The following is a 14,974-nucleotide window of genomic DNA, read 5'->3' on the forward strand; positions in this document are numbered from 1 at the left end:
GTTTCGTCTGTGCCTAAGAAATCAAGATGGAAATATTTAGATAACTCTGGCGCGGTGTAGGGGTGTCTAGGTAGAGAAGACGATGGCCGTCCATTACTATATACACGTTATATGTTCAGCTTGAGCTCCGACACGCGCAGAACGGTGTAGTCGTGTTTCACCTTGACGTGTCTCGTGTGTCTGTTTCTGCGCTTGGTGATCTCCTTCACGTACATCGGTTTCTTGGTCTTTTCCACGACAACGGCCTTGATGGTGAAAATGCTCGGGTCGATGGACCCAGAAACGTTGTAAGTGTAGTTGCGCGATCCGATGGTAGTCACATCGTGGAAGTTGAGCACGTCGCCCACCTCGGCGTTCTTTAGACGGAACGGAAGAATCATCTCGTCGCCTTTGGTCACAAGATATGGTCTGTTGTGGACGCGCAACGATGCGTACAGCTTCTGTTCATATTTGAGCGGCGTGAGGTCCGGCACCGTGGACTGGAACCGGCGCGAAATGCCGGCTGCGAATCCCGGTCTAGCCAAATTATTCACCAGTCGGTTCAGCATTGAATTAAAAAATTTTAGTAAAAAATATATCCCTACTTTATATCGACCAGCCTATTTAATCCTTCTTCTTTTCTGTCTTTGCAGCCTGTTTTTTGTTTTCCTTTCTTCTTTGCTTGAGCATGTGTGTGTACATCACGTACGAGCCAGGAGCGTATACCGCCAAGCACGCAATGAGAAACCACTTGTACCACTCCCCAACTGCCAGTGCTGCCTCGTCCAGGCTGTTGTAGATCATGGTGCACTCGCTGGAGATACCAACCGGATACAGAATCAAGAAAGCGTTGTAACGCAGCCATTTCAAAGTCGCAGGCGGATTGCCCTCGCTCAGAATGTTGACAGCGTAGTAGTAGTACCGGATAATCTCACTGATAGCCCAGGCGGTGATCATGGTGATGTACGACCAATGGGCGTTTGCTGGAGAATCTGGAAGAATTGTGAAAATGCCAATGACAAGCAGCAGACGAGAAGCCACCTGGATCACAGTAGTGACCAGAGGCGAACGCACGTTGCCCACGGCAGAGTTGTAGATCTCCACCACCGCACAACACTGGATAAGCGTGTTCCACGTGGAAGTCAAATCAAAAACCTCGTAGCCGGAGTAAAGCGCTGCAACCAGCAGCGTGTTAACCAGGACAAAGGACCACAGTGCGCCGGAAATAATATTATAATTGACTATCCAGGAAGGAGAAGACATGTTGGGCTATGTTGGGATGAAGTACTTTTTTTTTAGCTGGAATTTTATTTCTCTCTATTCAAGCCTACTAGTGGAACGCCCAAGGCGGTGCGTTTCAGCATAGTCAGAGTCATCAACTTCGTTATCGTGACCTTGACCAATAAGATCCTCGTTGTCAGAATCCGAATCAGACATCGCAAGCTCGCTCACTCCAGGAGTCCCGACCTGGTAGTTGAGCGAGCCATCGGCCTGGTACAATGGATGATTCTCCTTCACGTACGACTGACCGTCATCGTTCGGATCCTCGTAATCGTCCTCATCGTACTCATCTTCGTCCTGCACGGGTCCTTCATCAGCACTCATCTGGTGGTAAGGATGGCCTCCAATGGAGGAGTTCACCAGATTTTTGTCGTACGCTGAGTCAGAACCAGTTTGCTGGCCGTCTTCGTCCTCGGAATCCTCGTCAGACGACCCAAACTTGTCCTGCACGTTACTGGTCATCTGCTGTGTAATATATCGAGAAAATTGGTCCGAGTCCAGCTCCTGTTCCTCGTTTTTCTCGTCCAGGTCTTCAGCATCAATGTCGTAGTCGCGTTGGTACAACGACAGATCATGGTCCTGATCGGGGTCAAGATGCAACTGGTGGTGCTGCGGGTAGTCTTCTTCATCCAGATCCTCGTCATTGCCTAAAACAGCGTTATACTTGTTTCTTGTTTCCACAAGGATCTCATTAACATAATGCGTCCACTCAGGATTCATGACACTCTCTTCAATCACTGAGGCCTTGCCGTTAGGCAAGTGTAAAGAGGTGAATTTGACCACCTCCTCAGCTATCAGAGTCAGGTGTCCCATGTAACCAAGACGCAGATCTGTCTGCTCCTCGTAGTCCAAACACTTATTATGCCCATCAATAATTAGCTTGGTAATGCTTCCTCGGTCAAAGAGGTCAATTGCAAGATACTTGTTGTATCCAATGTCCATCGAGGCGTTCAGTATCTGCTGCACAATATCGAAAACAACATTGTGCAAAAAATTGTTCCAAGGGAACTTGAAAAACATTTGCAATATCGTGACAATAACATTATTATCGTAGAGAGCAATTTTCAGTTGGTCTCCCACAACCGGGTTGTTTCTGAGTAACTGCTCGTTCTCGTCATAATCGTCAGGATTAAGAGTCTTTTCATTCTCGTCAAAGCGACTTTCTTCATTCATCTCATCGTAATTGTTTTCATTGGGCTCATCCTTCTCACCATCATCTTCCGACACTCCAAGATTAAGGTTTTGAACCTCTCTAGAGATGTCCACTTCATCATCTGATCCTTGGTCTTCACTATTCCTCAGTTCTTTCTGCTTCTGGATGAGTATTTCTCTGGCCAGGTCTCGCTCGCGCACAATCTCTTCACCCTTTTCATGATTGAGCAATGCCATATTCGAACAGTGGATCAGCTCCGCGACCAGTTCACAAATTTTGAAACGCTCAAACCCAAGCGGTTCTATCTGTCCAAATGGAGTCTCCAGAACTTTGTCAACTTTTCTTTCCAACATCTCCGTAAACTGAGCCATGTACTCTGCAAACACTTTCACCAAGGTACCAAGGTAGATAGGATCCCTAGGAGTAGGCGGATGAGATTCAATGGTGATGTACACCACAGGTATGGCATCGTAGTCTGAATTATTTTTTCTGATAATTTCAATGACGATGCCTACCCCATTGGATAATCCAGTGCCTCCGCAAAGCATTTGCTTTGCCAATTCTCTCACCATTGGTTCGCTCACGAGTTGTCTGCTGAGCTCGTTGGGTCCAATAGTTGTGTTTTCAGCATTATTGGCTGAGATTGTGATGAAAGCTTTGAGGAAGTCCCCAGCAGCACTCTGAGTGGAAGAAGGCACGTCTGGTCCTAAGAAATTTATCAAGGAGGGTATTAAGTCTTGATCCTTCATCACTTCAATGACACCAGTGCTCGAGTCTGGCTTGTCTGTAGAGATCACTTTAAGAAGAAAGTCCATCAGCGGAGGAGTGTCAATATGTCTCATAAATCTTTCTATCAGATGCGAGTCTTGCAGAATAAATTGTATCATTTCGTCCATTTTCATATCCAGCAGATGCTCGTTAATCTTCATGAAATACGTTGCCAGGAATATCGGCAGCGGGGCAGGCTTGTCCAATATGCTCCACAGCTTCTCTATTAAATGGGGAGTTTCCATGAACGCGTCTGTCAAGGACCACACGTCAACCGACAAGATTTCTGCCGCAACCTGTGCTCTTCGGGAATGTCTCTCGGCAGGCGTCTCCTCTTCTTCTTCCTCTTCTTCCTCTTCGTCGTCCATATTAATTTCTCCAAAAGACTCGGTATCATCATCGCCTAGTTGATCGTCGTCCTTGCTGTCGTCTTTTTCTACGGATTCAGAGTCAGAATCGCTTCCGGATTCACTATCGCGCTCATGCTCTGGTTCTCCCTGCTCCGATTCTTCCACTTCATCCACAGCCTCGCTCTCGTGAGTATCAGTTTCTTCCTTCGCGTCTGTGTCGCCTTCCATTTCCTTTTCCAATTCTCGCTGGTACTTGTCGTCCTCAACAATGTAGTCCACCAGCTTCTCCATGACTTCCGGCTCTCGCAGATACTCCACGAGCTTGGCGTTTGAAGCCAAGAGCTCCGGAATCGTCTCCTGCTCGTCCAAGAGGTCTTCGAGCGTGAAGTCTGGCTGTTCTAGGATCTTAGTCACGCGAGAAGCATAGTTGCTTGTGAACTTCCAAAACCCGGACATGCTGAGTCTCCTAATATGACTGGTGTATAACCTTAAACCAAGATGCTATAACGAAAATGAAAAATGCAAGTTAATGTAGCAACCCCAACGCTCCTGATCTCCTAATTTATATATCTCCCAATCTCAAAACTGGTAATTCTTTTGCCGCTGCAAAAATCCAGATCTGTTGCTCTATGTGTGCGCGGGATAAACCAAGTCGGCTCGCCTTGATGTTGTTCAGGCTTGTCGTGCTGGCTCCTATATTGGCGAAAGAAATCTCCTCCTGTGTTTTTCGCCAGACAACCTTTTTACTTGTCGTCGACCTGAGAAAATCCGGGTAAAACGGGGCCAAAATTTTTTTCTCGCCTTGATTCCGGGCGGTGCCCTCCATATACTGGTCTATACGTCTATGTCCTGGAACTGATCCAGCCACCGCAGGTTTCTGTCCACGAGCGACACCAGTCCCTGCGTGTTTGGATCGTAATCAAACAGCCCCTTCACCTGATCCTTGATCAGAATGGCGTCTTGGGTTTGCAGCAGCTTCTGTAGCACCTGGAGACACACGAACGAGAACTCGCCGTAGAAACGGGAGCTCCAGCTCATGAGCTTGCAACAGACTTTCAGAACATACTCGTCTGTGAGTTTGTAGTTTTCGGACCTGATCCCGTTTAGCTTCACAAACTCCGTGTTATGCTCCGTGTAGTACAGATAGTACTCCAGAAGCGTGTACGCTGCAAAAACGCTGAACCGGTTGTCGAAGCACGTTTTGTACGGCACCAGCGACGCCTCGTACCTGTGAATGTATTGGCACTCCATGGCGATCAGCTCCCACTCGAGAGCGATGTGTTGCACTGGTGTCTCGTCACTGCCCCTTTTCTCGTTTTCCCAGATCAGCACAGATTTTAAGTTATCGTAGAGAATCAGGAACAGGGAGTCCAGCCAGCGCTCGCTAAGTCTTTTTCCACGGAATTTCGAAACGTGCGAGTTCGACGAGACAGACCCGTTTCGAGAACGGATCGATCTCGAACGGCTGCGCCGCTCAGAAGGCACTTGTAGCGAGTTGTCATCTCCCTGAGACATCTGCTCCCATTGGCGCTGCTGCTCCTGCTGCTCCATCTGCAGCGAGTCATTGTACTCTGTTTCCATCACAAATATGCTGGAGCGCAGTCTCAGGATCTCAGACCACCCCAAAGCCCGTTCCATGATGGCCAGCAGGTCGTACGCCTCGCGAAAAGTGCTGTGGAGCTTGTTGACGTCGTCGTAAAGTGCAAGATGCGAATGCGACACGCTCTGAATGTGCGCCACAGGCGAGAACTCCACGATCCCGCCGTAGCCAGACACCCAGCCAAATGTGTCTGTGTCCTCCCACACTCGTTCCAGCTTTCCCTCCGTCGGCAGCGGGAACTCAAACTCCCTAGGCTTCAGTGCCTTGAAGACGTCTTTCTTCTTGTTTGTGTACATGGGACAGGAGTTGAGGGCCAACAGGGCGTTGTGGAAGTCCTTGTTGAGAATGTGAGCGTGGATAAGCGTTTTCCAGCATTCGAATTCTGTAGGAAGACACTCAACGGCTCGTTGAGCGGAGGCCAGGGCCAGATCTGCCCTGTTCTGGCCATTGAGAAACCGCGCCTGCTCAAGAAGCATCAGCCCGTCACGCGAATGCTCCTTAATCGCGGAATGCATCAGCCTGACAGCTTTTATATTTTCTCCCTGCTGGAGCAGGATCTTCACTTTGAGGACGTTGGCATTCAGACCCTTGTGTGACTTTTCCAGCGCCTCGACCTCGCGATAAGCAAAGTCATGGAACTGGGTTATTTTGAGCAGCCGCATGAGTGCGTCTATCAGGTTGTTGTTCATAATGGTGGGATGGTTCACCAAACTAGAGCAGCCGCAAGCGACGCCCTTCGGTATCATCCGTACCAGCGCAATGATGGCCTCCTGGACGTCCTTCTTGGACTCAAACATGTTGTAGCGACACATTCCCGGTAGCTGGCGCTCGATGTCGTCACTAAACAGCAGAGATCTGACAATGCATGAAACGTAGGTTTCTATCCATATATTTGAGTGTTCATCCAGGATTTCGTATTTTTTCTTGGTGGTTGCGGGAACAAACTCGGCCAGAGGCTCCTCCGAGCCGGGGAATTTGCGCTGGATCCGCAAGTCTCCCCTGCTGAAACAATTGTATGAACAGTAAATACCTGTCACGGGGTGTTTTTCGGACGCCGGCTGTTTGTCGCTGAATTGAGCCGTCTGCAAATACATATAGGGCTGAACCATCGACACGGTATTGATTCCGGTGCAGTAGTGGTACTCGCCGACGTTTGAATGCAAAGACTTGTCGTACTTGGTGAAATGCACCAGGTCTGGAGGTCCGAGCTCGCTCAGCTGGTCGAGAATCGAGGTCCGCGCGTTCACGCTTTCGGCCAGCTGGTTCTCGTATATTCGCGGTAGGGTGATCACAGGCATGACTTTGGGCATTGTCGGAGATAGTGTATGCGATTGTTAGCTGGGTCAATAAGTTTACGGATTGTACAAAATAATGGAATATCGACGCGACGGTTTTTAGTGAAAGTTTTTCTCCGTTGGAAAACAAGTTGAGTAGGTTCTTGGGTCATGTTCAAACGGCTGTTTTCGACCTCGAGGTCGCTTCTCAACGCCCAGACGTCGAGTCTGGACCCGAAGAAGCTCAAGCACATGCAGTATCTGCTCCAGTATTACGACCCAAAGGTGGTGGAGTCGATCATGCTCGCCGAGTCGTCGATCAAGAAAGAACACTTCGACAACAAGAAGCTGGCCACCGTTCCGTTTGGACCACACTACTTGGACGATCTAACACAGAAGGACGCATACTTCGACCACATGCCAGAGAAATCGTTCACGGACTACCTGGGCATGAGACAACTCAATAAGCCGGACCTACCACCGGGGGCCAAAGGAATGGTCGACCGATTTCTGGGAGACTACGACGGAAACGAGATGTCGATGGTCATGCAAGACCTGGTGTTGTCGACGGGATTTAGCGAGGAATACATCTCGAAACTTCGAAGCAAGACCCTGATTCTCAAGAGCGTGAGAAACCAGACGTCCAAGGGAAAAATCAGCTCTTTTTACGCCCTCGTTTGCGTGGGCGACGGAAATGGGATGCTCGGAGTGGGAGAGGCAAAAGACAGAGAAGACAACGTGATGGCCGTGTTCAAGGCCCATTGGCAGGCTGTCAAGAACATGGCCAAGGTTCCTCTGCACGAAAATAGAACGATATACGGAAACATCGAGCACAAATATGTTTCCACGGTGGTCCATTTGCGCTCGGCTCCGCCTGGTTTCGGTCTGAAGTGCAACCCAGTGATTTTCGAGCTTGCCAGATGCGCCGGAATCAAGGACCTCGGTGCCAAAGTGTATCGTTCCAGAAATAAGATGAACGTGGTGAAGTGCGTCACTGAAGCTCTGGTCGGACAGCGCACCATCTCGGATATCGCCCTCGAGCGCGGAAAGAAGGTTGTCGATCTCAGAGGCATGTACTACTCGGCGTCCTGATGTACATAGTAAACATAGCTCATATCCTATTGGCATTAGTGTTATTTAGCGCGTTTCTGGGTGGCTTCGGCCACGAGCTCCTCGAAGATACGAGCCTCCTCAGCCTCCCACTTCGACCGCTCAGTGTTCTTGAATACTTCTCCTATCATCTTCAAAGCCTCAGCACGCTCAAGGGCTTTTGCGGTATCAATGCTTTTGTCGTACAGCACAGAGTCAACAACGTCTCGGATGGTCGACGAGATCTCCAGGTGCGACCCTTTCCACGCGGCAGCAATGATCTTACCAATGAGCAGCTTCTCCATCTCGGCCACAGCCTCGTCTGACGGTATCTCCTCTTTGGGCGTTTTGGCATCTTTTGAATCCTTTGAATCTTCCTTTCCATCGTCGTTCTTATTCTCCGAGTCGGGCGTCTCTTCACCACCTTCCTCGCTCTTTTGCATTTGCTCTCGCTTCTCGGTCATCTTCGCCAGCTCCTGCATCGTGCTTTGTGCTTCGAGAGCACTACTGATAGTTCTAAATGTATCCTTAATGATTCCCCCCTTCTCTCTTAGAGACCCCATCCAACCGCCAAGACCCAAAAACGTCCTGTGTGATTTCATGAATATGTTTGCCTTGGCAATGTATATAGACCCTATCGTGTGGAGAATTTCTAGACCAAAAGACTCCATTTTGAGGTTCTCGGCTTCCAGCTGGAACTTGCCCTTGAACGAGCGAATTATATCGTCCGACTTGTCAGTTTCAGTGTACAGAGAGAGCTTAGCAACAAGCTTGTTCACCAATTCCTTTTTGATTTTTTCCTTGCGCTGCCTGTTCTCCTCATCCAACTTGTCCTGCTCCTCTTTCTTCACTCTCTCTTGTTCTTTTTTCATCATCTTGAGCTTTTGCTCCTCGCTTAGATCTGCATATTTTCCGTCTTCTAGTTTTAGACTACCACTAGGAGCTGCATTCTGACGAGCCTCCTCCTCAGCCTCCAATTCATATTGTTTCGATAAATTTTTGAACAACGTGAGCTCTCCTATGTAGTCCAAAAATGCCTCGCCACCAAAAATCTGGTCAAAGAATTGCTCGGGATCGGCCATTTCGCTGCTCTCCCGCACCTCATTGAGTCCATGTTGATCGTATTTGGCCCGCAACTGCTTATCACTCAAGATTTGGTACGCCTCGCTGACCTTCTTGAATATTTCTGCAGCTTCCTCGTTGCCGTGGTTCTTGTCGGGGTGAAACTTAATCGCCAGCTTCCTATAGCTTTTCTTGATCTCCAGGTCAGTGGCTGTCGGAGTCACCTCCAGAAGATCATAGTAAGTAGTGTCAACAACCATGGAATTGAGGTAAACAGGAAATATTTTTTTAAATTTTTGGTGTATGCCAGTCATAAATCAAACATCTGTGCACCAGCTATATGGCTACTTACAGGCCGGCTCTTCTGCGCTTCTGGGCCTCGTTGCATTCGGCCCCACCTTGGATGTCCTCGGCTACCAGCTGGTCCGCAGCAACTCGCTTGGGAATATACTCTATGCATTTTTGGACCAGATCGCCCGATCCATCAACTCTAACCACCCCGTTTTCATCCCCGATTATATAATCACCAGGGTTTATAGTTTCCTGATAAGGCTCCGGATGAGAATCTAAGGTGATTTTGAGAGGCACGTTGATTCCGGCAAGTTTAACCACCGGGGCGTGCGCTGCAGTGCCCAAACCGTAAGCAAAGACATTCCTCTGGAGGTCCTGGTGCTCCTTTAGATCCCTGATCCGACCGAAAACTACGGTGCCCGGGCTCTTCAGGTAGTTTGCACGTGTGGACATCAACCCACCATAAAGGGCGTTGTTGATCTTGACATAAGGCGCGTCAAGCTTCTGAAGCTCAGGAGTCAATCCGATCACCAGGACTGCGTCCTCAGGCAATTTATCGATATATCCGCCTTTGATTTCCTCGTGATTTGGGTCGTCTCTCGCAGCAAAAAGAACAGTGTAGGCCTTACCTGCCATTGTGGTTCCATTGGTGCTGAAACGAGTCAAATTGGGAAAGAAGCCACCGTTAGAGACGCCAAACTTAAGCAGAGCATCAGAAACGTCACAGGTGGAGTATTGAGAGAAGAACTTGAGCATGTTGGTGATGGAAGAGAACCGTTCGGGTGATTGGAAAAACCTGGGGAAGCGACGACGCGTCGAACGAGCAAGTTGTGGCGTCGATTGACCCGCGGAAATGCCTTCTCGATGTAGAAAGTTGACGCTAAAAATCCCAGAGGAACAGCATTGTTCGAACAATAAAGAAACGGTAGCAAATTTTTTTTTCACTGGCAGTGCTCCTTTAAGACTTCCGAGGGCACTAAAGGGCTCGGGTTTGGCGCTATATAAAGCAATTATGGCGCCTTTGTGAAGTATTCTTACAATCAACTCTAATGTCCTCCACAACTGCCAACGTTCTGGCTACTATAGGCACCATTCTATGGTGTGTGCAAATGATACCCCAAATAATTCACAATTACAGACACAAGGATACCGAGGGACTGAATCAGTGGATGGTTTTGCTTTGGTGTCTGTGCGCTCCGTTTTTCGCCATCTACTTTGTTTCCGAAAACAGCACGATCCCCATCCAGCTACAGCCCCATCTCTTTGGCTTCTTTTGCCTCATCGTTTATTTGCAAGTGCTCTACTACCCTCCAGTGAGTAGGCCAAAGAAGGATATTATTTTGCGCGGGGGTCTATTTGTGTTTTTCTGGGTCGCGTTAGAGGTTGGTTTCATCATCCCACTACGCAAGGAATACTCCGAAGGGGTGAAATGGCCGCTGCTGGTTTTTGGAATTATCGGCTCCGTGCTTCTAGCTGTCGGATTGCTGCCACCATACTACGAGCTTTCAAAGCGTCAAGGACGAGTTGTTGGAATAAACTTCATATTCCTTGCTACCGACCTTAGCGGAGCAGTGTTCTCGCTTGCCTCGTTGGCAATTGGAGACATCGACGTCATGGGCTGTATATTATACTCAATTTGCGCGTGTTTGGAAGTCGGAATCTTTATGAGTCACGCAATATGGTGGCTAAGATTCGGCCGCAGAAGAAAGCCGGCAGACGGCGACCTCACACAGGTGTGTAGCGAGGACGAAGAGGACGCAATTGCAGGCGAGAAGGATCTGGACGCGATGAAATCTCCGGAAACGTTGGTTTAGCTTATGGGTTTACGCATAGAGTGCATAGTATCATAGTGATGTAATTCTAATAACGTCTACACCGAATAAATAACTGCCAAATAAATAGATCTGTTTTAGCAAGCGTCGCGTTGCTTGACGATGTAGTCGACGGCCTGGCCGATTGTCTTGATTGAGTCCTGGTCTTCGTCTGCAATATGGATGCTGAATTCGTACTCGATTTCCATCATGATCTCCACCGAATCGAGCGAATCGAGCCCCAAATCTTTGGAAAACGATGTATTCTCCGTGAGAGGGGTGCCCGGCTTGATTTTGTTGTAGCACTCGAGCATCTCCGTGATTCTCTCCATCACTATGTCTCTGGTTAGTGTAGGGGCAGAACTGTAGAATCGCAGGCCTAACACAGGAATCCTATGCATTGTCGGCTTCGCGACACCCTGGCGAGCTGCCATGGCCAAAGCTCGACAGCCAAAACGGGATATTGGGAACATTTTATACTGAATAGTATCAAATCTCCACAGCTACTCCAATTTTTTGAGCCAAGGTGAAAGGCAGGGTAACGATGGTTGATAAACTGGATTTTTTATTTTTTAATTTTTGTTCGCTCGCCATGCTCAGACTGTTTTCCGGATCTCTGCTCAACGCATGCCGGGTCTTTTCTCCTCTCAAAAGAGCAACGCCCTCAATTATGTCGCGTATAAGTCCACCTCCCACCGCATTCTCGCAGCAAAGATTCGTCACCATCAATCAAATCAACAAAGGACAGGAGTTCATCACCAAGAAGAAGAGAGGCTCTAAAGCCCCAGATCTCCAGGGAAACCCAATCAAGAAGGGCGTCATTTTAAGAGTCATGATTCTAAAGCCAAAGAAACCAAACTCTGCCCAGAGAAAGGCCGCGAGAGTCAGACTCACCAATGGAAGAGTCGTGTCGGCATATATCCCAGGTATCGGACACAATGCTCAGGAACACTCGGTCGTTTTTGTGCGAGGCGGCAGAGTGCAGGATTTGCCTGGTGTCAAATACCATCTGATCCGTGGAGCCATGGATTTGGCTGGTGTTGCCAATAGAAAGACGGCCAGATCCAAGTACGGAGTGAAAAAGCCGTCAAAAGAATGATGTACATAGAACTATTAACTGATTAATTACTTGCTATTTCTGATTTCTTTCTCAAGCTCGTCCAGGCACTCGTTGTAGACGTTCTTATCAAGCTCAAGCACAAAATCGGAATCTGTTTTTTCGTCTGTTTCTCTCACCACCTTCACCTCCTCGATATCCTTGCCGTTTCTGTTGATCACTCCACCCGAGTAAACTAGTCGCTTGAACCATCTGAAATCTCCATCCCCAAAACACAGCGTTATAGCTGTTCCATGCCTGTTCGCACGGGCTGTTCTGCCGACTCTGTGGATGTATTCCTTGGTCGAAAGAGGAAGATCGTAATTTAAAACAAATTTGATCGATTCGATGTTCATTCCGCGCGCAATGAGATCGGTAGCGATCAAAATACCGCCTTCCTCGTGGAACTTTTTGAGGATTTTGGCTCTCTCGTGCGTTTTGAGACTATAGTTGACGGACATTATGTCTAAACCCAGGCCCAGCTTCTCACTCAAAAGTGTTAGCAGACGAGCAAGTCTAATTGCTGACTCGTTCGATTTCGTAAACACAAGTCCGTGAGAACTGTACTCTGGCTGCTCCAAGTAGCGGAGCAACACCATTGGCTTGAAGAATGCCAGCTTCTCGTTTATCCGCACATATTTTTCGTCAAGGTTTGGCGGAATCTGGTACAGCTCGTTCACCAGCTGTTCTGCGTTGTTGATCACCACCAATTTAGGTTTGAAAAGCTTAAGATGGAACAATTTCTCGGAATCTGTTGTCAAGGTCGCACTAAAAATCAGCTTGCTGCATTTCACAGTGTAGCTGTTGTAAAAGTCTTCTCCTGCACCGTATTTCTGGTCTTTCTCCAGTTTGGCAATCAGAGTGTCGCACCAGTTTTGAAACGACTGGTTCAGCAGCCGATCTGCTTCATCAACCACCAAAAACCGGAGCTGTGAAAGGTCCATGTCGTTCAACAAATGCTCGACAAGACGACCTGGCGTAGAAACCACTATATCTGGCTTAGTCGTTGCAAGTTTCTTTGCTTCTTCCTTGACACCCACGTCGCTACGCAGAGCTAACGCATTGATATCCAATCCTTTTGTCAGCTGCAAAATGTTAGAATAGACCTGTGTGATCAATGGTTTTGTTGGAACCAAAATAATGCACCTTAGTCGAGGAACAACTCGGCCAATCAAACTTTGTACTATAGGAATCAAGTATGCGAGCGTTTTACCTGAACCTGTTGACGCATTGACCAGATAGTCGCCAAAAGGAGTCGGGTCAATCTTGTTGGCATTGATGTCTTTCAAAAGAGACTCTATCACGTTGATCTGCACGGAAAAGGCAGAAGTTATGCCGAACTTGGTTTCAAGATTGGAAATAATCACTGGATCAAGAGCAGGCTCAAAATCCTTGAACGATTTGGCTTGGGTAGTGCTGTGATACTCAGGAGTGGAGAGCCAGTTGAGGTTTTTGTTTTTCTGCTCCTGCGAGTACAGAGACTTGTCTCGGGGCAATTTGGGCTGCGGTAGCGGTGCAACGTCTTTTTTCACCTCCATTGGTTCTGTGTCGTTGGTTTCCGGGTATTGCTCGGCTATTTTGTCCTGCAAGTCCATGGTTCTACTGTACCGTTCAAGCACGGACGAGTAAGGATCGGCCCCTTCATCTTCAAGAGGCCTCTTACGACTGATTTTGGACATGATTATACCCAAATTTTTTAGGAATATTTTCGTTAAATAAAATTCTTTGTCTCGTGGCTGTGCTACAGGCTATCTTACGAAGAGTTTGGCACTGTGGTCGGAGACGGACCTTCTGTCTCGTGCTCACGTGCCTTGGACTGGAGTTCGTTGATCTCCTTTTGAAGCCGCTCGACCTCTCGCTGAAGCTTCTTTCCGTAAAAGTCAATGTAATATGTGGCACCGTTGTAGCTTGCCATGAAGAATATGAACGAGAGGTAAACGGACGCGACGTATTTGTACTTGAACACCAGCGGACAAACCGTCATTGTACCCAGCTGATAGAAGTATTGAATCGCCATGAATGCAAAAACAGGGAACGGTTCCGGGAGCGAGTTGACGAATTTTCCTATCGGCTTTTTGGCGAACGCTTTTCGAAGATGCACAAACGACGTCACCTTCCCGTTCTTGATTTTTTCAGCGCGCTTGACGGTAATGAAGTAATGATACAAGGACTGCCACACAAAGTACATCAGCGACGTGTACAGAATTCCGTTCCATATTTCCCAGTTATGCAACTTCATTGATCCTGGGAACCGTGTTTGGCGATACTCCACAGGAAGTTGGTGTGTTATCACGTATATCACAGAGGGCGGAATCACATGAATGAAAGTGGAGGTCGTTTTGTCGATCGAGTGCAAAACCAGTTTGTTTTTCCAAGTGATCACAGCGAACGAAAGCGTACCATAAGAGAAGCTCAAACAGGTCACGTAGAGTATTTTTGAACTTGGAAGTGCCCATATGAAGACCAGGAGCAATCCATTGGCAAAGTAGCACAGGTCTGCTAGGTAATAGTTCCAGTTCATTTTGTAGTAGGTGATGAATCTGATGGGCATCAAGACAGCAAATAGCACTGTGTACACCACATGAAACCATTCGGGGTGTTTTCCAATGACAAGGCCAAGGAAAAATATGAGATACACGGAGCTTGCATAGTACAGCTTTTCCGTTTTGGACGCGGTGATAGTCCTGTCGATTCCAACATAGAGTTTGTCAAGTCTGTTATTGAGCACCAGCTTGAGATGCTTCATGTCGTCATTGCTGATGTTGAACTTGATTCCCTTTTTGTTGAACTTCTTGATAGACTCTGAGGAGTAGTTTTTGACTCGCTGGTACGTTGGGTGTTTTCTGATCTCTGTTGACAGGATCTGCGGGTTTAGCAGATCGAAGAAGGAGAGATCGTCCATATTGATACTGCTGGAGGAACTTCTTCTGGGATGCTTCGATTTCGGCCCGCTTCCAGAATCCAGTGCCAGCAGGATCGGTGAGTCCATGTCGGAGGCAGACTTCATGAGCGGCGTAGAGTTGGCTGTTGAGGGCTGGCTGATTGAAATCTCGTCGGACCTCTCTGTAGTGCCTGTCCCTGTGTCTTCACAAACCTCTTCCGCGCTATCTTTTCCGTTACTGGTCACCTTGGCATCATCAGCTGGCGCTTCGGACTCTTTGGTCATCCTGAACTCGTAAGTCAACAAAATCAAAAATAATCTAGATTATTCACTTTATCA

The 14,974-nt window shown here is 48.0% G+C and overlaps 11 protein-coding genes across 11 annotated transcripts; 3 read left to right on the forward strand and 8 right to left on the reverse strand.

The window, feature by feature from the left end:
- Positions 1–107: 107 nt before the first annotated feature.
- KL928_003671 (uncharacterized protein) lies at positions 108–1,242 on the reverse strand (the record flags this gene model as incomplete). The annotated part of the gene is made up of 2 exons (XM_043204284.1): positions 108–479; positions 685–1,242. 2 exons carry the CDS (start codon positions 1,240–1,242, stop codon positions 108–110), a joined length of 930 nt encoding a protein of 309 aa, XP_043059113.1.
- A 54-nt stretch (positions 1,243–1,296) lies between these two features.
- Positions 1,297–3,987, reverse strand: KL928_003672 (uncharacterized protein; the record flags this gene model as incomplete). The annotated part of the gene is made up of 1 exon (XM_043204285.1): positions 1,297–3,987. One exon carries the CDS (start codon positions 3,985–3,987, stop codon positions 1,297–1,299), a length of 2,691 nt encoding a protein of 896 aa, XP_043059114.1.
- A 378-nt stretch (positions 3,988–4,365) lies between these two features.
- On the reverse strand, positions 4,366–6,441 carry KL928_003673 (uncharacterized protein; the record flags this gene model as incomplete). Its single annotated transcript, XM_043204286.1, has 1 exon — positions 4,366–6,441. The coding sequence occupies one exon, from the start codon at positions 6,439–6,441 to the stop codon at positions 4,366–4,368; it is 2,076 nt and encodes a 691-aa protein (XP_043059115.1).
- A 135-nt stretch (positions 6,442–6,576) lies between these two features.
- Positions 6,577–7,497, forward strand: KL928_003674 (uncharacterized protein; the record flags this gene model as incomplete). Its single annotated transcript, XM_043204287.1, has 1 exon — positions 6,577–7,497. One exon carries the CDS (start codon positions 6,577–6,579, stop codon positions 7,495–7,497), a length of 921 nt encoding a protein of 306 aa, XP_043059116.1.
- A 41-nt stretch (positions 7,498–7,538) lies between these two features.
- Positions 7,539–8,816, reverse strand: KL928_003675 (uncharacterized protein; the record flags this gene model as incomplete). Its single annotated transcript, XM_043204288.1, has 1 exon — positions 7,539–8,816. One exon carries the CDS (start codon positions 8,814–8,816, stop codon positions 7,539–7,541), a length of 1,278 nt encoding a protein of 425 aa, XP_043059117.1.
- An 88-nt stretch (positions 8,817–8,904) lies between these two features.
- Positions 8,905–9,603, reverse strand: KL928_003676 (uncharacterized protein; the record flags this gene model as incomplete). The annotated part of the gene is made up of 1 exon (XM_043204289.1): positions 8,905–9,603. One exon carries the CDS (start codon positions 9,601–9,603, stop codon positions 8,905–8,907), a length of 699 nt encoding a protein of 232 aa, XP_043059118.1.
- A 293-nt stretch (positions 9,604–9,896) lies between these two features.
- KL928_003677 (uncharacterized protein) lies at positions 9,897–10,661 on the forward strand (the record flags this gene model as incomplete). The annotated part of the gene is made up of 1 exon (XM_043204290.1): positions 9,897–10,661. The coding sequence occupies one exon, from the start codon at positions 9,897–9,899 to the stop codon at positions 10,659–10,661; it is 765 nt and encodes a 254-aa protein (XP_043059119.1).
- Positions 10,662–10,756: 95 nt separating this feature from the next.
- Positions 10,757–11,131, reverse strand: KL928_003678 (uncharacterized protein; the record flags this gene model as incomplete). The annotated part of the gene is made up of 1 exon (XM_043204291.1): positions 10,757–11,131. The coding sequence occupies one exon, from the start codon at positions 11,129–11,131 to the stop codon at positions 10,757–10,759; it is 375 nt and encodes a 124-aa protein (XP_043059120.1).
- Positions 11,132–11,328: 197 nt separating this feature from the next.
- Positions 11,329–11,757, forward strand: KL928_003679 (uncharacterized protein; the record flags this gene model as incomplete). The annotated part of the gene is made up of 1 exon (XM_043204292.1): positions 11,329–11,757. The coding sequence occupies one exon, from the start codon at positions 11,329–11,331 to the stop codon at positions 11,755–11,757; it is 429 nt and encodes a 142-aa protein (XP_043059121.1).
- Positions 11,758–11,783: 26 nt separating this feature from the next.
- KL928_003680 (uncharacterized protein) lies at positions 11,784–13,433 on the reverse strand (the record flags this gene model as incomplete). Its single annotated transcript, XM_043204294.1, has 1 exon — positions 11,784–13,433. The coding sequence occupies one exon, from the start codon at positions 13,431–13,433 to the stop codon at positions 11,784–11,786; it is 1,650 nt and encodes a 549-aa protein (XP_043059122.1).
- A 74-nt stretch (positions 13,434–13,507) lies between these two features.
- On the reverse strand, positions 13,508–14,920 carry KL928_003681 (uncharacterized protein; the record flags this gene model as incomplete). Its single annotated transcript, XM_043204295.1, has 1 exon — positions 13,508–14,920. One exon carries the CDS (start codon positions 14,918–14,920, stop codon positions 13,508–13,510), a length of 1,413 nt encoding a protein of 470 aa, XP_043059123.1.
- Between the last annotated feature and the right edge of the window lie 54 nt (positions 14,921–14,974).

Source organism: Ogataea angusta, assembly GCF_019207475.1.
Source record: "Ogataea angusta isolate 61-244 chromosome Unknown 61-244_NODE_7_length_650817_cov_90.064852, whole genome shotgun sequence".
Classification (NCBI taxonomy): domain Eukaryota; kingdom Fungi; phylum Ascomycota; class Pichiomycetes; order Pichiales; family Pichiaceae; genus Ogataea; species Ogataea angusta.